We start from the raw sequence: 21,893 nt of genomic DNA on the forward strand, positions 1-21,893 counted from the left end.
CTTGAACACATACCATGTGAATTTCAGAGTATACCTATGCCAATTTCCGGTGCCATTTTACATAGAGATTGAAATAAATTTCAGCTGTATGCCCATCTAATTTATTTAATTAGAGTCCACATAATGCATGTTCATTTACAAATTACAACACCACACTTCCAAGTAAAACAAGTTTTTGTGTAAAGAACAATCCATTTATCACTGCATTCCACAATTTACTAACCACATTCCTTTTATGCTTCGTAAAAACTAGTTTTCCAAAACTCGGTATACAGCTAAAACGGTACATTACTCGTCCTTTTTCTCAGCCTCAGTAGCGGATGTGTCCTCGGTTACTGCAGCCGGGTTTTCTGATGGGCTGTCTTCTGTCTGCTTAGCAGCCTCTTTGTCGGTAGCTTCAACTGCTTCAGCAGATCCGCTAGGTTCAGATCCATTGGTAACCGGAACTTCCTTGGTCTTAACAGTTCCGACCTTTACGTACTTGCTCATGAACTTGTATTCCCAGTCCTGCAATGCCTCGAGCTCAAAAGCACCGAGTCCTGAAACGTCTCCGGTCAAATCTTTTTCTTCAAAAGACATCTTGGCTAGAGCTCGACTAGCGTCTTTGCCAGCGAATAGTGCATAGGGCCCACCTGGACCGTAGAACATCCTGAAATCATACACAAGGGTTCGGGATGTTAGCACATAAAATGGTTGCAAAACACCGGAGTTGCTATTCATGATTCCATAACTCATTTGGGATAAATGAAGGAAATTCAAGTTGTCTCACAACACAGGCAAGATGCAGATTTGAGTATCAAATTCTAGAAATTCCCAACAATCGACGAACATTAATAGCTGCAATGTGTAATCATAACATTAATATGGAATTTTGGTTAGTCATTGTGCAAAATATCAGTCACATCACTACATTGCGGCCGCATCTTAAAGGTGTTGAGGTTACCACGACCACACTGTAGGCAATGACAACCACAAAATGACCCATAGTGACCGTGAAAGTAGTTTTGATGACCATTACTGCAACCGCATACGAGATTTTGCACTATGGATCCAACGACGATCAGACCATCAAACCCGTTAAGTACATGATGCAACTAATGATACAATAGAGATATCATTGTATATAACATACCTCGGGGCTTTAACCATAGGCTTAAGCTTTTGGTTGAAGCCCCATGATATGTTATATAATATTATAATCTATCAACTAAAACTATGAAACGTTAAAGAGTACATCACAGAACAGTAAAAAAAATCACAATCAATGTCATGAATGATGCATGAACACGACGACACCAAGTGGAGACAAAGGAAAGAGAATACAATGATACAAGGATGGAGGAAACCACGCGCGGCGGGGGGGTTAAAATCACTACCCTTTTCGGCGGGGGGAGAAGAAAGGAGAAAAATATTTCCCCCTCATCCCACTAAGGTATAAATACACCAAAAATGGACTAATTCTTCATTCCTCCTCCGTTCACTTTACAATCATTTCTTATCCTTTGCAACAATTATATTCTATTGATTCTATGCTATATATTCTTTGTTTGACATTTATTTCTCATGAAAATATTTACTCTCAAGTCTCAACCCAAGCGTGGCCTTATATAGAAGAACCATGAGTTATATCAACAAAAAAGAAACACTTTCAAAGAAAGGCATTAACAATGAAGTAGAATCCTCTCTTATCATTTACGGCCCGTTTAAGCAGTGGTACTAAATGGTGGTAACAGGAATGATTTACGGTGTAAAATTTCATAAAAGTTAACGTCATTCCCAAGGTGATGAAGTTTTGATAAAAAAAAGTTACTTTACAAATTTTCATCACCAGCTAATACCACCTCTCTCAATGATAAATGATAATGCATTGGAATGAATTTTATGAAGAAAATGAGTAAGTTGGACAAGCATGGCCATTAAAGTAGCCAAGGGAACCAAAATTACACTAATTTTCATTCTCACTACCACCGTTTAATACCGCCTAACAAACGGGCCGTTAGGCCACTAGACATATCAAACATCCAAAAAGGTGGAACAGAATCCTATCAAAAGCACTACAAGTTTGAACTCAAATACACTTACCCACAAACACACTACAAAAAAAAGTCAAGTTACACTACCCAATCTAAAGTCCACAGCCCAAGCCACCCAAAGACAGCAGCTTATCTATAACACTTTAAAACCACAACACAATTTCATCAACCAACTAATTGAACCTATCCAAAGCAAGAAAATTCAAATACAATTATACATTAGAACCAAAACTAATCTTCAATAGAATGAAACTCAGATAAGGGTTTATTATGGAGTCAACATTAAACAATACAAACTTCACCCCAAAAAATGAGCTTATTGACCTTATAACACTCAAAAAACCACAAAGCTAAAAACTTTAATCACTCAAACTTATTAATTCCCAAATAAGAAAAAACCCCAAAAAAATTTTAATACAACTAAACATGTAAACAAAGAAACATGAAAATCAAATAATTTTGACCCAATTAATAACAAAACCCTAGAAAATTTTGACTTCTTCTACTTAAGATTAAACAGCTAACCCAGAAAAAAGAACAGAAATTAAATTAAACCTGCTTTGAGAAACATCATAGATCTGACCCTTAATAGCCATAAGCAAAGGCTTTTTAGAGTCAGACCCATCATACTGTTTTAACTCATCTTCACTAATTTCACCAACTTGAACAGGTGGAGGTAAAGGCTCCATTTCCTCAAATGATCTAGCATGATGTTGAGGGGATGATCCAAAAAACCCAGAAACAACATGATATAAAGCTAAACTTATAGCAATTACAGTGAAAAAAGTGGCTGGAGAAAGCCCTGTATATGCTGTGATTGATTCCTTTAATGTTTCCCATAATTCTAAAGCCATTTTTTTGATCTTTTAGAGGAGTTGGTGAAGTTATGGGTGATTTGAAAGGTTTTATGTCAGTTTCAAGTTTGAGTATTGAATGTTGAATCTCTATGTTTTATGGGAGAAGATACAGAGAGAGAAAAATATCAGGATTTGGTAAGGAAATTGGTGATTTATGGGGAGGAGAAATTAGAAAAGGTAGATGGATTTTTGGTATTTGGGCTTAATTTTTGAGTATTCTAACTTCACAAATTCTTGTGATATTCTTATTGGTCAAAACTATTATATATTTTTTAAAATATTATAAGTAGGTATTAAGAATAATATAAATAGATATTTAAGATATTAAAAGTAGGCATTAAGAATACGATAAATAAGCATCAAGATTAATGTAAGTAGGCATTAAAAATACGATAAGTTAAATATTAATCTTTAATGAATTGGACTTAAAATACGTCAATCAAAGAGATGAGATCTTATCTCTCAAGATACAAGCTGTTCTAACTTTCTAAATACGATTGTGTGTACAATTGTTTATCGTAGACGTAGAAAAGGTGTAGTTGCCCTTATTTGACCGATGCCATAGCCCAATATGATTGACAAGTTTCCCTTTGTTCAAGCACTCAAACAAGGAGTAGACATATGGATATGCCGAAATTGGCACAAAACATACGCCCGTGTGCTCGTGACGTGTAACTAGTTATTATTTAAAATTGGCTGACACAACATGACACGGCATGACATAATAGTGTCTGCGGCCTCATTGCACAACACAGACAAATACATGATCAGCTTCGACATAATCCACGGCACACACAATACAATACATTTTCAGCACAATCCACGTCAACCTAACACGATAGAATTTCATATTAGAGGTATAAACTCAAGTGTATCTAACAATTGGTATAATAGATTTTTTTTTTCCCAATATAAAGATATTTGGTCATTGATTGTTCAGTTGGCTCATTTATTTTGTTTGACCGGCTAATAACAATTGATTATTTTATTTTATTTGAATCATATGCATAAATGTCAGAGTTGTCTAAGCTTAAGTGTACCTAAAAATTGGCTATAATAGAATATTCTTTCTCAAGATAATGATGTTTAGTCATTGATAGTTTGGTTGGTATAGACGTATAGTAATCTTATTTGATCAGTTGATAATATTAATTTTTTTGTTTAAATCAATTATTATTGTAAATTTATTTTATAATTTTAAATTATTTTTACTAATTATGCACTAAGAATAAAATTTAATTTAAATAAATAGAATTGAGGGACTACTTAAAAAAAAAAAGTGGTCATATTCATAAGGGACTCGTGTAAGTCTGATCTGGTTTAGTCCGATCAGATCGGTGTCAATGTGCGAGGAGTCCCTCTATCCCAACATCTTTGCTATGTTGCACATATGAAAGACTCTATTCCCTCTTCCTTCTATCCCATAAAGATAAAATGAACCAAGGAATTCTACATTGGAATCCATGCTATACAAACAAACTCTCACCCTTCTCCTTATCTCCATATTCATCCTCATCTTTCTCATTTATCCCCAAATTTAAGCACCTAACCCTAATCTCAGCTACCATAAAATCCCTTGAAGAACAAGAAGAAGAAAAATTACCTGCAAGAGAGAGAAGAAAGGTTAGAAATGAGAGGAGAGAAAGCAAAGCTTTTAACTGGAAAGAAGAAGTAGAAATGAGGCTTATTAAGAAGCCTAAGAAGAGATATGCTTCTTGGACTGAAGAACTTAACCTTGATAATTTGGCCCATTTGGGCCCACAATGGTGGGTTGTTCGGGTTTCTCGGGTTGGTGGTCAAGAGACTGCTGAACGTCTTGCTCGTTCTCTTGTTATTAACTTTCCAGACATTGATTTTAAGGTAAATTTAGGAAGAAATAGAAGGATATTTGTTAGTTTTTATTTTTGATGGTGTTTTGGTTTGTGGAGTTGTGAAAGATTGGTGCTTTTTTCTTGGGTTTCTTGTTTGAATTGTTTTTGTGATGTGTTTGTTTGTTAAAATGATGGAATTGGGGAAATTTTCTCTTGCTAAGAACTTTCTAGTCATTGATTTTAAGGTAAATTTAGGAAGAAATAGAAGGAATTTTGTTGGTTTTTATTTTTGATGGTGTTTTGTGGAGTTGTGAAAGATTGATGCTCTTTTCTTGGGTTTCATGTTTGCATTGTTTTTGTGATGTGTTTTTTTTTGTTAAAATGATGGAATTGGGGAAATTTTGTCTTGCTAAGAACTTTCTAGACATTGATTTTAAGGTAAAAATTTTGGAAGAAATAGAAGGGATTTTGTTGGGTTTTTATTTTTGATGGTGTTTTGGTTTGTGGAGTTGTGAAAGGTTATTCTCAATCCTAGAGTTTCTTTGGCCATTAATTTCTTTTTATGAGGGTATAGCCTACCATCTTCATACCTTCCAAGTCACTGATCATAGGTCCTATGATCGGGATATACATGGTATAATGATGATGAGTTGGGAAGATTATTGCTTTGTTGGGTTTGATTTTGCCATTGTTATTGTGGTGTGTGGAAATTGGGGAATTTTAATTGCTTTGATCTAATGGGGAAGTAAAGGGTAGATATTTGGATTAGTTATGTTTCTTGGTTAGTTACATTGGAAAGTTCTATCAAGGTTATTTTAGTTTTTGATAAATACTAGAATTACAAAATGAGAAGAAATTGGTTTCCAATGATTGACATAGAGTAAGATATTCTAGGCCTTCAACCATCAATTGAAGTTTTTAATTGACTTGTTTCATTGACATGGTACTAAACGCCATCGAATGGTAGGTTATGTGCTCATAGAGGTTTTATTCTCATCGACTCATCATTTCAAATGGAATATTTAGCGGCTTATCAACACTTTTAGCCTCATGTGAGCGACAGGACATATCCTGAGGCTTCAATTATTAGCTTTTTGTTGGTTGGTTAAGTAACAATATTGGCAAATTTTAGGATTTGATTAGGTTTGACAATATCAATTTGCGACAAGGTGACAATGTGCTTGATATGAAATGCTAGGACAATTTCCACTCATTATGCACCTTTGTAGAATTTATGCAACTGTCTTTTTCTTTGATCTAGTCTTTCCGCAGTTCCAACCCCTTTGATTTTGTCGCATTTGCTCCATGTCAGAGCTTTTCTACAGTATAGAGCAAAATCATAGGGGCGTATGGAGTGTTGAGTTACCAAGATCTTTGCCAAGAGAAAACTCTTGGATTGATTTTGTCATTGCTATTTACAATTTAGAATAATAACCACTTTTACGTGACTCTTTTGAACTGTTCTATAAGAAAAACTTCGAAGAATATTATCATAGAATGGAAAATGGGCACCGAGTATCAACTAAACTATCACAGGCATCCTTATTCCTGCATTGTTAAGTTCTGCCGGGAAGTTTGCTTGAAGGTTTAGTTTATGCCATTTCCTAAGGTCTAGGGGACTACGAGTCAAACCAAAATAAAATGTTGAATGTTCCCTCTATTCAGATGATCTATGGAATAGATGGACTAGGGGAATACGAATCAAACCGAAATAAAATGCTTGAAGGTTTAGTTTTATACATAAGTTGAATGCTATCAGTTGACAAGATTAATGGGCCCTTGGATCCGCATTTGCTTATTACTTTCTTAAGTTTACACATTTCTTTTGATGTAAATGAACATCATACTTCTGTGAAAACAGCTAATATTATCTTTTAACAAAGTCTTACTATTATTTCAGCTTTATTTTGCAGCTGTACAAGAGAAAAGAAAGTTGAAGAATGGTTCTGTCTCGATCAAGCCAAAACCGTTATTTCCTGGATGTGTCTTTTTGAGGTGTGTGCTGAACAAGGAGTTACATGATTTCATTCGAGATTTTGTTGGCATAGGAGGTTTCGTTGGATCCAAAGTCGGAAATACGTAAGCCACTTTTGATGCTTGTTCTGCTAAAATACAGCGTAAGCTTTTCGTAATTAAATTAGCAAATCTTTCAGTAACGTGATGCTGGTTCTCTTTTTCGGACATTCATTTTGGTTTTTGTTAGCAGTGGTGGAATTAGAAAAAAAGAAGTGATGTCAATTAAAAAAATTATATGAAACGGCAAAACCAAGTAATGGGTTTGAACCCTGGTCTTTCCGGTGGAAGATGGTAACACTAACCAACTCATATAGGATATATTTTCACACACTACTTGATTTTGTTTTGGATTTAAGTGATGTCAACTGACCACGATGACCTCACATTATATCCGCCAATGGTTAGCATTTCATAACATGGATGAATGAATAGCGAGTGAATCACTCATCTAGTATCTTAGATTTGTGTTCGAACTGCATGGAGAACTATATTTTAGATTTTTTATGGTTGGATTACGGAGACTTGAGAGGGATGAGGTTACATGATTGGGACCGAGATGGTGTTTTGTTTCCCGCTTTTATAGCTAATTATCAATCACCCAAGCTACGCGTTACTCATAAACAAGGGTGAAGCATACATATTAACAGACCGTCTCGTAAAATTTGGGGCCCTTGTGCCAAACTTATGTTATAGACACTTACAATTTAAAGAAAAAAAAATCAAAATACTAGTTTATGTTTAAAATTTCTCCATTGATTAGACTAATAATATTTGGCTCTTAATTACTTGGTTACTCTCGAGTAAAATAGTATACATATGTTCGTGGTAATGGAAACAACAAATCAAATAAGTATAAAAATGGAGTTTTAGGGCCCCTCCGATAATAGGGTCTTGTGGGTTAGACTGCTTTGTACATGCTAATCGACGGCCGTGCATATTACGTACATCATTTATAATAATTGATGCTTCCATCCGAAAACATTAGGCTGTCGTTATTTTAGATTGTCCTAAATACTTGGTACTTATCGAGCATTGAGACATCAGTGGGGTTAAATTGGGCTAACTATGTTTTCAGGAAACGGCAGATAAACAAGCCAAGACCAGTGGATGAGGACGACATGGAAAAAATATTTATTCAAGTGAAAGAAGAGCAGGAGAAGGCTGATCTAGCCTTTGAAGAAGAGCAGAAATCAGTGCTTAACGCTGAGGTACCTGATCTAACGTCTAAGGCAATTGACCTGGAAGAACTTTTCGGTTCTAGTCCAAAGAGACGAAACAAAAAGATTCCTGAGTCTGCATCAAAAGAAAGAAAGAAAAAGACCCCAAAAATTGGTTCAACGGTTCGAGTCGTTTCTGGATCCTTTGCGGAGTTCTCAGGCGTCCTTAAGAAAGTAGATAAAAAGGATGGAACGGTATGATATTTCAATTTCACTTTACTACGCAGAACCTCTTTTTACAATTGTGATTTTCTTCGTAGTTTTCAGCCTGCTGAACGTAAAAAATGGTGTCATGCTGCTACGCAGAACCTCTTTTTACAATAGTGATTTTCTTCATAGTTTTAAGACCAAATTATTTCCAAAAGTTGAAATTATTTTGGTCTGATCATAGATGTTACGATACTTAACAGAACGTCTCATGTGCTGCAGGTGACTGTTGGATTCACACTTTTCGGCAAGGAAACCATAGCCGACTTAGACATCAACCAAATTGTCGAGGAGCCAGAGTAAACCTACCTCGAGCGTATGTGATCTTCAATCCTCGCCTTCTACCCTTCGAAATAATTATGATTTGTAACCTTTTGTAATGTTTTATCATGTTTAGATGTGCAAATGTAAATCATGAACAGTAATGTGTATTGTTTTAGAATTATTAGAGCCCTTCATTTTACAGAACTGATTGCACTTCCACAGATTATTTGCAGAACATATTGTTGTGGCACTGTCAGATCAACTCATTCACCATATCGTAGAATCTAAGTCAAGACTCTAAATCAACTACAAAATTTTTCTTGCCCAGAATGATATACAAAGTTAAAATTAAAGCGAGTTACACTTTATTAAAATTTACCTAACATAAAAACAAGTGTTATACTCCCTCCTATTCACCTTAGGAGTCAAAAGTGGGACCCTAAGGGTAGGAAAGAGAGTGGTATTATTGGTTTTTTAATGTAAGGAAGGAAAATTGATATGGGTAATGGAGGATATAATTGAAAATAAGATAAAGCTACTAAGGGTGTAAAAGTCAAAAATTCATACCAAAAATAGAAATGGGACAATTAAAGTGATTTGACCATAAAAGGAAATGGGATGCATAAGCTGAATAGGAGGAAGTATTAATTTGAGTACTAAAATTGATGTTTTTAAATCATATCATATAATCTAATAGAAACAAATGGTTAAATTAATTTGCATGTTACATATCTTTAAAATTTTTATTTATATATCTTCATCCACATGACTCCGTGCATTGTACGAATTTTTATCTAGTACACTATATTTTTACAGGGTTTAGAGGTGTGGGTTGTTAATCTTTGCCCATTAATAACTCCGCTACAAAATATACGCCACATTTTGGTATACTTGTATTAAGTTGGTCAATTTTATGACCTTCAAATGAAAAAAAAAATAAAATTAAATTGCATTTGTTAATATTCTCTTCTAATAAATATTTCTAAGTTTGCTAAAAGGTTATATTTTAATGTCGATTAAAATTTTAATTTCTCCAAAATCAATCAGAAATGATCAACAACTCAATATCATCAAGATTGATTAGTCAAATAAATAGTTTCCTAATCAAAATTAATTGATTGTTAAATCTCTGTGATTCTAAGGCAATTGACTAAATAAGATACATTTATAAGATATTTTTTGCTTGTAAAAATTTTGAGTTGATAGTCAATGATTCAATATTATTTAAAAATAACTATTTTATATTTTCTTATATCTGAAACTAAATTCAAAATTTCTTTAGTCGTGGTTTAAGTTATTTGACTAAAAATTCAATTCATATTAAATTGTATAAGATATAGCATAGAAAATATGTTATTGAGTTGATTCAGCATATATACATGTATGAGTGTTTCGGCCCTACTATTATCCCATCTACGCTCATCGTTGTTGACATATTTGATCTTTACAAATTCTCATTTAGGACGATCTTATAATGAGATAATTCACTTTCATACTTATTATTATCATCATCCTACCAAGTATATCCCGCTCATAGAAAAACTATGGACAGGGCCTAGAAAGGGAAGGACGGCGGCAACTCATACCTATAAAGGAGAGCATGATTCTCCCCGCTCGAGAAAGATAAGGAGACGTGGTTACATGGAAAAGATAAATTAAATGCATATAAATAAAATAAATAAATAGAACCAACTACAAAATAAAGAAAAACAAAAAAGTAATAATAAAAGAAATGAGAGAAGCAAGATGGTATGAACACCAAAAAGTAATCTAAGAGGACCTTAGTAGTCTAAAACATGGATATAGCGCCTCCAACTACCCCAATTCCTAGTCAGACTCTCAGAGAGATTTAACTCATGTAAGTCAACTTTTATTTGTTCATCCCAAGTTCTCCTGGGTCTTCCTCGACTCCTGTTACTCCCTACTATAATGCTTTTTATTCTGGGCGGCAAAAATTTTTCTCTACACATGTCCAAATACTCTATATAATGCTTTCTACTCTCCTCTTAAAATAATCATATTAAATTATTTTATGTTTATCACGTCAATATAAATGTTAAAGTCAACACTTTAAAAACACTCATTTCAGTGAATCTCAATTGCTTTTTGACTTTTGCCTTTTTGGTAGTTAGTGCTCTAATACTCCAGTATCGAGTCTAGGAGAAACACATAAACCGCCCGGTTCATTGATCAGTCCGGTTTATGTTTTCAAAAAAACCGGAAACCAAATAAAATTCCAACGACCATATTTTATGTTTCAAAAATCAAAATTTGGTTCTTGCTTTCTTTATCATCCATTACCAGTTGAATCTCTTCTGTATTTCTTCAAGCTTTTCTTACTGATCGAAAGAAATCAGAAATGGGGGTGAAAAATTTATGGGATATCTTGGATTCCTGCAAGAAAACTCTTCCTCTTCATCATCTTCAGTGAGTTTTGATTTCTATTTCTTTTTCCAACTTTCTTTTACTTTTTACTTTGATTTCTGTCATTCTGTGTGCCAAATTATGAAACTTTTTAATTTTTTCTTAATATTTTGATATTACCCATTCATTATAGATTGTTTATGACTACATTTGTATAATTGTAAAGCTAATTCCTTCGTTTCTGGGTGTCTGTTTTCTGCTGTTAAAATTCTAGTTAGTAGAACTGTAGAACTGTAGAAGTAATTTTTTCTGTGTTGTTCATTTAGCCAACCCTAATCTTCTGATATTAAGGCTTTGAAATTGTATTTGTGGTTGTTGTTGTTGTTGTTGTTCAATTGGATTTATTTCCTTGTTAATGATTTTCCTTGTTAATAATCAAATTCCTTTAATCATCTACCTAACTAACTTTAAATTCCTACTTTGACTTTTATTAACCCTTAAATATTTTCTCTAAATCCGAGCGACCCCTTATTTGGGTTAATTGGGTTTAATAGAAAGCACAATTTTAGATGTTTTGGCAAATCAATTCAAACCATGCTGGATTTTAAGTGTTTGGTTTGCCAAAATTTAAGATTGGAAATGGAATGAAGAAAGTAATTTTATTACTGGTCATTGGTTGTCTAACATCAATAGCCACTTTCATTACAAGGATTAAACCAATATCCTTCGTTTGTTACATTTCCTCCACCACTGATGACAATTGATATTTCTCCTCTTTGTTTTTCATTGTGTCTTCTTCCCCTTCATCTCTACTTTCAAGTGTTGCCATTTATACTTTTGAAGTATGTCCAAACAAATAATATCATTATTATCATTATACCCGGTGTATCTAACACATAAAAGGTATGATGGGGTTTGGGGAGGGATGAAAGACGACATACCTTACTCGGATCGAATGAGCTAGATAAAGAGGTGAGGAAACCTGCAAATGAAAACAAACAACTAGACAAGACAAGACAAGACAAGTGGGAAGACAAAACAAAGCAAGACAAGTAATAAGGCAAATCCATAAGCCAAAGAATTACAAGCACAATCATAGAGGCAAGACATGATGATAGGGCAAAGGTACTATCGATAGTCTAGTTTACGAATATGACGTCTCCAATTAGTTTTATCCCTGGTGAAGTCCTCGGAGATATGCAACTTATTCATGTCATTCTTAATTTGCTCCTCCCACGTTATTATAGGCCTCTTGCGACTTCACCTATCATAGACCGTGATGTTTTCCACTTTTCTCACAGGTGCATGGCAGTCTTCCTTTGCACATGTCCAAATTATCTCAATCTACTTTCACGCATCTTTGCAAAGATGGGTCTAACCCCTAAGCCCTCTCTCAAAATTTGGTTTCTAATCTTATCCATCTTGGTGAGTCACACTTCCACCTTAACATTTGCATTTCATCTTTCTGTCTCATATATATATATATATATATATATATATATATATATATATATATATATATATATATATATATATATATATATATATATATATATATATATATATATATATATATATATATATATATATATATATATATATATATATATATATATATATGGTGGATCAAACTACAACTCGGTAGAATATACCTTATAATCTAGTTGCTAATAGTTGCTTTCCACTTTAGCCATCTATCTTTGAATTATATCTTCATTAATGTCTCCATCACTTTGTATTAATGATCCTAAATATTTAAATTTGGTTGTTTGCGCTACAACGTCTTCTCCAACAATCATCTGAGGTTTTCCTTCTTGCTCTCCCCTACTAGAGTTGCATGGTAAATACTTTTTTTAGAGTTCTAGCATATTTTTCTCGTTTGAACTAACCATGTGTTCATCCGAGCACACACTTCAAGCAAGCCTCCTTGCATGTCTAGTGCTAGTGCTCGACACATTTATGCCTTGCTCATCTTAACATCCTCATTGCTCAACCATGTTCTCACCTAAGCTTATGCATATCCACATTCTTTGTGCTTCCCCATATGGTACTTGATTGAGCTGAGAAGCTTCTTGTCCATGTACAAGTACTCACCTAGCTTGTATCTGCTCACATACAAAGCTTGTCTAGCCAGGTCCTTGCTTCACTCCTCTTGCTCGTTTGATCTAGTAATTTCTCATTCGAGCACTCAGTCAACTAATGTCTCTTCAAGCACATGTGCTCAAATGTGCTCATCACTTGCTCATCTAGACACCTACCTTTGCTCCAGATGATATGGTACAAGACATTTTATTTGTTAAGGATTTGGGTAGTGGCACACTTATTATTTATCTTGATACTAATTTATAAATCTTAACTGTTCGTAAAGTAGAGTTCATTGACAATTGCGGGACTTATAGCTCTTTTTTCTTTCTAACCATTATTAAGCAATTATAACTCTACTATGATTGAATTTTTTGTATGATACTTGTTGAATTCACAATCCAATTCTCTTTGAGTTGGACTATAAATGTTTTATGTGTTTCATTTGGATTCGGTAGAAGTTGTAAGCTAATTATTTTGATTTGGATTTGGTTATAGGAACAAGAGGGTGTGCATAGACCTCTCATGTTGGATGGTGCAACTCCAGAGTGTGAATAGAAATCATTGTGCAACAAAAGAGAAGGTTTACCTTAGGGGTCTCTTCCATCGATTGAGGGCTCTTATATCCTTGAATTGCAGTGTAATTTTTGTAGCCGGTCTGGTCTCTTTATCCTTTTATTATTTATTATTTTTATTTTTTTTAGTGTCGATGAGATTATGGCATTACGAGTATTCTGATAGAGATATAATGGAAATAAATTTTTTAGTAATTCGAAAATAAGTTCCATGTTAATGTTCATGATGATGCAATCCATCCTACATCCTCATGATAATTGCCTTTGGGACTTACCCCACAGACATTTAATATCACATTATCATAGTGACATTACCAACACATATAATGGCTTATCATACAACTTGTTAGTGATTTTGTTAATTTCCTCAAACACAACTTAAATTTAGGTCATTGTAATGTATGTTCACGACTACAAACGTGTAGTGAAAAATAATTTCATGCTTTTAGGGAAGTATATGACTATTGATTTTTCTTTGATTTATAACTAAGTTAAGCATTGAGTCATCGATTATTAATTTTAAAATGCCTTCATATGTTGTTAATTATATCATTATTATTGTTTAATAGATGGAGCTATCCCAGCTATCAAAATTTGTACTTACAGAAGGCGCTTGAATTCATTAAATGAGGTAGATTTTTTGTTGACCTCTCCCTTTTGTTTAGGTTTAAGTAAATAAAATAAACGTAATGCTATTGATGATTTTTGACATTTATAATCAAGATAGGTTACAAAAGATGATGTAGAAAGACAAAAGGTTACTTCCTTAAGAAGAAATATGGGTTCTGAATTTTCTGGTGTGATCAAAGAGGCTAAAATCCTGGGCTTGGCGCTTGGTATTCCTTGTTTAGATGGGTAATGTTAAAGTATTATTTTTTATTTTCTTTTGACGACATTAGAGTTTTGGCTTTAACATGGGCTTTAGTATTCTAACAAAAGTCGATGTAGTTTTTTAGCTAGATAATTGAGACAAGTATCATTTCCAAGGTTGAATTTATGCTTTGAAATCAAAAATAATTTTTTCTTTTGATTAAATATTTAGTGCTTATAAGAATTATAGAATGAATGTTTAGTGCAAATTTTTTTTGATTATAGTATATCATATTTTTTTAAATGTGTCTAGATACTCATTACTTCAACTTGATTGTAGGCTAAAATTTATATACACCCTGGCGTCAAAACCTTTCAACTATTAGTTTAAGGGAAACTGCCAGATTTCATATGATCACGTTAAATTTACATGATCATGATATTGTTTCTGTTTTTGATATTTTTTTTTTATGTTTTAGGATTGAGGAAGCCGAAGCACAATGCGCGCTATTGAACTTGGAATCAATTTGTGTAAGTTGTATAACCTTTTTCTCTCTGTACAGAACACTTTTGCTTGATAGACAACCTAAATTTGTATGCCGACTAGCTATTAGTTTTAAAAAGAATAAAAGGTTGCTATAGAAAAAAAGAGATAAATACTATCTTTTTTTTTTTCATTCTTTCCATTGTAATTCGGCATAATGATGTTTGCCTTAAACACTTTTCATTGATGTCCCATTTCCACTGTAATTGGTAAACACGTTAGCATGCACAAACACTTTGATAGTTTAATGTAGGTTGACGAGGGACAAACATAACTTGAAAATTGTTCATAAAAACCTTTCAAACTAATCAGTGCTTCTTTTCTCTGACACTAACATAAGTGATTCAGTTTCATAAAAACTTGCATTTTCCAATGTTATCTTGATGTACTCCACAAATATTCGCACTAATGTTGAGCTTGTCTGATGCATGGTGTTGGTGGGGAAATTAAGTCATGGAGAACATGAGATGGGATTCCAATTAAAATATAAAGATTTTTTGTGATGGGAAATTAAATAATGAGGTAGGAGGAAGCATAAGTAAAATTTCAAGTAAAAGGTGAGAATATATTTAGAAATATTCAAATCAAGAACCATTTGTGTGTGAATGTTTTATTGTTAGTGATTGAGTTCTTAATGAAGTGTTTTATTCTTCTTGCTTTATCTTTTAGTTGTTTCCATACACTAGCTAACGGCTAGCTCTAAATCAAAAAAAAAGTATGATAGAGGTATAACATATAAATTTTTGTTTTCTCATACTTTTTGTTTAGGTATATGCAAAGACATGGAATTAGTTAACCGTAAAGGAAAATAGAGAATTGGAGCTTAGGAGACTTAAAAAGAAGGGGAATAAGACTGAAGATGATTGGAGTAGAAAAGTGGAAAAAGATACAAAAGATCTAGGCTTACAAATTGATGTGGTAGAAAATCAAAATGAATAGAGATGATACCATTTGGACGACCATTGGAACTGATATATTAGTTCTTGTAGTCGACCCCAATCTTTTGGGATTAAGGCTTTAGCGTTGTTGTTGTTGTCATACTTTTAATATTCTTTACTAACTAAAGAGAGTTTGAAATATTGTTTACGGTCAAGAAAGAGCACAATTGGTTGCCTTACTTTTTTTCATTGGGTTTTTAATGAATTTTTGTACAAAATGGAAGCTTCCCCACAGTGGAAGGACAAATATTATTGCTAATATTTCGTATGTTGTATTCAATTTTTAGGATGGATGTTTCTCTTTTGATTCAGACATATTCCTTTTTGGTGCAAGAACTGTGTATCGAGAAATATGCCTTGGTGAGCAATATAATTTATTTTCCTTTTATTTACTCCCTCTGCCCTTGTGAGTTTGTTCTACTTGTTTTTTTTTCTTTTATACAAAAGAGAAAAGGAAACAACGAAGAAAAAATAAAAAGGAGAGATAGAGAGAGCTAATGCGCCAACTTTTCCCAAAATAAAAAGGAGCAAACTCCTAGGACGGAGAAGCATTCACTATGCAGTTATTTCTAAAAACATTAATAGTTGTTCATTTGATAATAGAAAAAGGGGGTTATGTTGTTTGCTATGAAATGAGTGACATAGAGAAAAAACTTGGACTTGGAAGGCATTCATTGGTGAGTTTTGTTTTTTTTTTTTCTTTTTTAATACAAAAATTTTCTTTTTGGTTGTGTGTGGCTATAGTTGACTACTCTATTGTACTTTTTCAGGTTGCTCTATCCCTTCTTTTAGGAAGTGATTATTCTCATGGAGTTCGCGGGTTTGGACCTGTAAGTATGGTAACCAATATGTGTTTTTCGTGGAAGTATTGCCAATTGTAACTCGATTTGAGTAGAATAAGCTCTAAGGTTCCATTGTCTTTCACTTGGTTACAGGAATCCGCTTGCCAAATTGTTAAATCAATTAGTGAAGATGTTCTTCTTGAACGTATAAAATCAGATGGTATATCTTTCTTAACATCATTGAAAACCTCAAAGAAGCATGGATGGTTGCCAGATCGATGTGGGAAAGAGAACTTTGATCCTCAAGTAAAGGAATTAGGTAGGTCAAATCGACATTGAAAACCACTGTCACATGATTTACTAATCTCCTTGCGAATCGTGAATCAAAAAAATGAATTATGGTCGGTTTTGGGCTATTTTAGGATTATTTTGAGCAAATCGTTAATTCAAAAAGCAAATTAAATGGCGAATTATGTTACACTGTTGAAAACCAAAGTGTGAGCTTAATTTTTTGTTTGATGTTTTTTGTGAAATCTTAAAACTTTTCGTGTGTCATGTCCCCTCAGGATATCAGCTTCCTTTCCAAAAAGATTCTGAAGTTGTTAAGGTAATCGAAGCGTACATGAATCCAAAGTGTCATTCAGTGGATTCGGACCCTGTGTATAGGTAATGACTTGCTAGCCTTCATTCATTTGTTATGGACTTCATTTTTGTTGATGTTTTCTTCCTGCTAAGATTATATAGCATCTTCATATTATAACATGATCAGAAATTCAGAATATAATTATCTTGCTCGTATGTTTTTAGGGTTCTTGCGGTGCACCATTTCCAGCGTGCTAAGCTTCAGGAGATATGCTCTAAATTTTTTGAATGGCCTCCTGAGAAAACAGGTTCTTACTATGGCAACTGATGTAAACTAATTATTGGAATAACTTAAAGAGATGTGTTCTTTTCTGCTGGGGGAGAAATTGCTTGAAATTTTGCATGTTTGTAGAATGCAAGTATTGAGGTGATTTTAGAGCTATACCACCAGTGTAGTAGTGCTATGTCTAGAAATTAAACTGGTTGAAGCAGTGACAGATCTAGAAGTAAATCAAATATTGTCGATAATATTTTAAAAAACGTGCTTAGTGGGGTTTAAACCCGGGTCAATACTGTCACATAGTAAAGCTCCTACAAACTTAACCAACACATTTATCAATATCTCTAGGTAAATGGTTTATACATAAGTTGAATGTTGTCTGTTGACATCATTAGTGATACTCTTCATCATGATGTACTCTTCCGTGCTAATGAATTTGCTACTTTGAATTATCAATGTGATAGCTTTTTGTGGAAAATGTTGCAAATTCCATAACGGAGGGAGTAGTAACTAGTAAACCAATAGTACTTTCCCGCACGTCTAGTTCCTTTTCTCAAGTTATCTATAAAGTGGCATCTTGTTGATATTTTGTTTTCTCAAGGAGAATCTGTATGTTTTCTCAAGGAGAATCTGTATGGAAGCTTTGTTGAAGTCACCCTTCTTTGTTGAACCAATTTCAGATGAATATATCCTTCCTAGAATTGCTGAAAGAGAGCTGCGAAGATTTGCTAATTTGCGTTTGTCTTCTTCACGGTTGGGAGCTACAATTCCTTTGCACATGGTAAGCTCTCTTTCTGATGAGGTGTTCTTTTTTTGTTCAAGATGGGGTTTTTCGGGAGTAAGTGATTCCCGTTTTATTGTCTGTTTTCGGGATAAACTGTTCACTGAGATGTATTTTTATAGTCGAGTAAATTTGAGATAGTATGAGGTTTGCCACTGTTTAGCCAAGATAAGTGAGGATATGGCTAGCCGACCTGTCAGTTGGGTCGTCGTTGAGAATTTCTGCGCATAATACATGAAGTTACGATCACAGTCGAATTAACTTCTTCCGTTTCTTTTTTCCTTCCATAGATGCCAGTAAAATGTCCAATATCTGAAGTTCTCAAGCAAAGAAGAGTTCAAGGTAGAGAAAGTTTAGAAGTTTCTTGGCAAGACTTCGATGGCCTCAAATCTTCCGTAGTACCCGCTGATCTAGTAGAACGGTAATCACATGTCCTTAGAACTTGTGATTCTTTCTGTTGCTTCTTGGTTCACGTATTTTCGTTTTTTTAGGAAGGGTGTGTCTTGTAGATTAAATCTCGGAATTGGGTAGTTTTGAGCATGTACAAGAAGTTCCACACCATAACAAAGGAGTCTCTTTGTTCATATATATTTCATTAGATTAATAATATGGAGTCGGAGAACATGCTTAATAATGGATGGAAGCCCGGAGGAAACATGATGATCTTGATGCTTTTAGGATCTTCTTTATGTGTCAAAGATGTTAACTCAACAAAGTTTTGTTAAATGCTCTACAGGATACTCTCTTCTCTAGGAATAAACGGATATTTGCCGTTATTACCTATTCACTGTAGTTGGAACCAGTGTCACATGATTCGTTAATCTCCTCTCGAATCACGAATTGAAAAAATCGAATCATAGTCAATTTTGGGCGTTTTGGGCCATTTTGAGCGAATTTTAACCTTAAAAAGCGAGTAAGCTAGCGAATCATATTACACTGGTTCATCATTAGTATACAGAATGACAACCATGTTTCTTCTGCAGTGCCTGTCCCGAGAAGATTGTAGAATTCGAGGAAAGGAAAGCTCAGTTAAAGATTCAAAAACGTTGCAAACCCAAGGCAAAGAGATCGGACGACACAGCCTCCATGGCTAACGTTGATACGAAACTCCAAAACCTGTTACTTGACATCGAGTCTGAGGACTCCGCGAAACACGAAAACTGTAAACCAAACAAATCTGAAGACGTAGCTCCCATTTCCAACGATGATTCAAGACCGGTAAACCCATTATTTGATGCTGAGTGTGAGCCTAACACAGGACACAAACCAACGTCATGTGCTTACTCGTCTGCATTACGAAGCAACATCGATATAGACTTGACCATTCCCGACACATCTGATCAAGAATACGACAGCAACATTAACAGCAAACCGACTGTCACTTACCACATAACTTCCATGTCAAGACCCGAAAGGCTGTTGCTTGACATCAACTTTGTCGATGATCTAAGAGACAAGCCGGCTTCATGCTCTGGCTCATCTGCACCAGGAAACAGCATTGAAATTGACCTTACAGTTTCTGAACCCAACAGTAATAACAAACTTATATTTGATTTTCCTTCATATCTTCCTACTAATATTGAAACTGATGTGATCGATCTCTCGAGCCCTTCTCCATTACCGAGCACACGCTATGTCTCGAAATGTCCAGGTAACAACGGGGGCCAAATAAATGTTATCGATTTAAGTGACTCGGACATGGAAATTTCACCTGAACATGATCGAAAAGCTCGAGAGCTTAGAGTGTTCCTGGCCAGCATCAGAAAATAACTCTTGAAATTAGTTCTTAGCTCAATGTATATTTATTTGTATTAGTCATGTTAGTTTTTTCATTGGATAATAAGTTTAGGGTCCTTTCTGAGAACCCATCTGATGTTGGGTTGTAATTAGCATGTAATTTTGATCCAATTTTCAGGAAATGTAGTACAAGGTGAGGTAATTTTTCACAAAAGAAAAGTTGCAAACTCTAGACTTCTTATCTTTGGATAAACTAATGGGGTTGGACATAAGCTTAGGGTATCCTCGGAACCGAGAGGAGACCTTGGGAGCTTAGATATGGTATGGTGGAAAATATTTTTTTATATAATAAAATGATAGACTGAGGTAAGGAAAGGGTTGGGTGAGAATTGAATCTAAACCTTTCTTGGATAAGTGATATTTGTTCGAACTAAGATAAGATCTGATTCTCAAACAGAAAATATATTTTTAAAAAATAGTTATATGTAAAACTATTATGCAATGGAAAATGCAAATGATGATTTGTTTTCTGTTGTTTGGTTTGATAGTCGATAGAAAACTATTGGACGCACGATACAGACATAGAAAATAGAAAATACATTTTTATCAAGTTTTTATTCTAAATTGATTGTGAAAACAAACAACAAACAGTAAAAAAAAACTCCATAGAGGCTAGAACCCTTTAAGTACCACTAGAAATTGATTGGGAAAATTAAGTGCATGGAGACAATTAGAGTTGCTTTGGCCTTACTTCCACTAGTTTTTAATTTATGAAGTTTCCAATCTCTTCCAATTAGAACAAACAAAAATGGATGAATCATTGGGGGTTATTTTTGGAAAATTATGATTTGAAGTTTTTCTTACAGAAAATCAGCTTAAATGAGTCTATTTTAGCCTTTAACTATGCTAATATCAAGTTATGAACTATCACTCTAAATAATGGACATATTTGACAGAAAGCGGATGCTGATAACATATATACTATATTAATTGATTGTTTCTCCATTTCATTAAATTATAAATAACTAAAAAATATAATTTTTTAGAATCAAGTAAAGCTTTGATAGTTATTATTGTTGATGCATAACTAAAAATTAAAAAAAAATAAATTTAAATATGCAATACCAACAAGATTACAGTTGATTATAATTTTTTTCTATAAACATTAGTTGCAAATTTATAAAAAAAGCTTCAATAAAAAATAGAGCCAATAAATATAACATAGCAAGTATTTTAATTAAAAAAATATTATATCATATTATATACTAATAGTCTAATAATTGTGTAAAATAGAAAAATAATTCGGCAAACAAACCAAAAGACAACAACAATAGTTACTTGGAACATTTTTTCATGTTGACTTTGATATCGTCTTCAAACAAATCTTTTGCTATTTAATTGACCAACAAGTCAACAATAAAAATAAATAAATAAATAAAAGAGAAATTCCACTCGGAATTTTTGGCTTTTCCACAAATTAATGTTTTTCGAATCCGCGTGGTGACTTAAACTTCTAAGTTTTCCATGTGGTTGATAAAATGTTAAATTTTTTGTTAAGTTAAGTACTTATTTTGACTAGATTTCAAAAAATGTGATCAAGGTGATTATGATGCTTGTTTTTTGAGAAAATGTCATTATGTTGGTTAGAAATAGAGTAAAGTTAACAAAAAAAAACTTCTTCTTTGTCTACCATGTGAAAAAGTTGAGAGATCGAGGCACGTAGATTAAAAAAAAAATTATCTATCACTGAAAAAAAATGAAAATTCAGGATTCACATTAAATTTTCATAAATAAATAAAATAAAATAAATAAAAAGTGAACCTAAAAAATTACTTCGATAGTTTTATTACATAAGCATTCACCATTTTTTTATTTAAAGGATAAATATGATTAATCATTTTATAAAGGATAAATAACTAAATAATTCATCCGTTTCAAATTACTTGCAATACTTTCCTCCTTTGAATATTTTACTATACTTGCAACAATATTTTCTTTTGGCAAAAAATAATT

General features: G+C 33.5%; 3 protein-coding genes across 3 annotated transcripts; 2 read left to right on the forward strand and 1 right to left on the reverse strand.

The window, feature by feature from the left end:
* Window positions 1-68: 68 nt before the first annotated feature.
* On the reverse strand, window positions 69-3,108 carry LOC130806337 (membrane steroid-binding protein 2). The gene is made up of 2 exons (XM_057671365.1): window positions 2,589-3,108; window positions 69-649 (listed from the first exon to the last, which is right to left on the reverse strand). The coding sequence occupies exons 1-2, from the start codon at window positions 2,885-2,887 to the stop codon at window positions 289-291; spliced, it is 660 nt and encodes a 219-aa protein (XP_057527348.1). The 5' UTR covers window positions 2,888-3,108; the 3' UTR covers window positions 69-288.
* Window positions 3,109-4,206: 1,098 nt separating this feature from the next.
* Window positions 4,207-8,642, forward strand: LOC130806717 (uncharacterized). Its single transcript, XM_057671906.1, has 4 exons — window positions 4,207-4,750; window positions 6,602-6,780; window positions 7,793-8,129; window positions 8,364-8,642. The coding sequence occupies exons 1-4, from the start codon at window positions 4,325-4,327 to the stop codon at window positions 8,442-8,444; spliced, it is 1,023 nt and encodes a 340-aa protein (XP_057527889.1). The 5' UTR covers window positions 4,207-4,324; the 3' UTR covers window positions 8,445-8,642.
* A 2,044-nt stretch (window positions 8,643-10,686) lies between these two features.
* LOC130806781 (single-strand DNA endonuclease 1) lies at window positions 10,687-20,099 on the forward strand. Its single transcript, XM_057671982.1, has 14 exons — window positions 10,687-10,832; window positions 13,350-13,507; window positions 13,996-14,057; window positions 14,154-14,281; window positions 14,716-14,767; window positions 16,006-16,078; window positions 16,322-16,395; window positions 16,489-16,548; window positions 16,654-16,819; window positions 17,067-17,166; window positions 17,308-17,390; window positions 18,043-18,143; window positions 18,434-18,564; window positions 19,127-20,099. The coding sequence occupies exons 1-14, from the start codon at window positions 10,765-10,767 to the stop codon at window positions 19,911-19,913; spliced, it is 2,043 nt and encodes a 680-aa protein (XP_057527965.1). The 5' UTR covers window positions 10,687-10,764; the 3' UTR covers window positions 19,914-20,099.
* The last annotated feature ends 1,794 nt before the right edge of the window (window positions 20,100-21,893 follow it).

Source organism: Amaranthus tricolor, chromosome 2 (genome assembly GCF_026212465.1).
Source record: "Amaranthus tricolor cultivar Red isolate AtriRed21 chromosome 2, ASM2621246v1, whole genome shotgun sequence".
Classification (NCBI taxonomy): domain Eukaryota; kingdom Viridiplantae; phylum Streptophyta; class Magnoliopsida; order Caryophyllales; family Amaranthaceae; genus Amaranthus; species Amaranthus tricolor.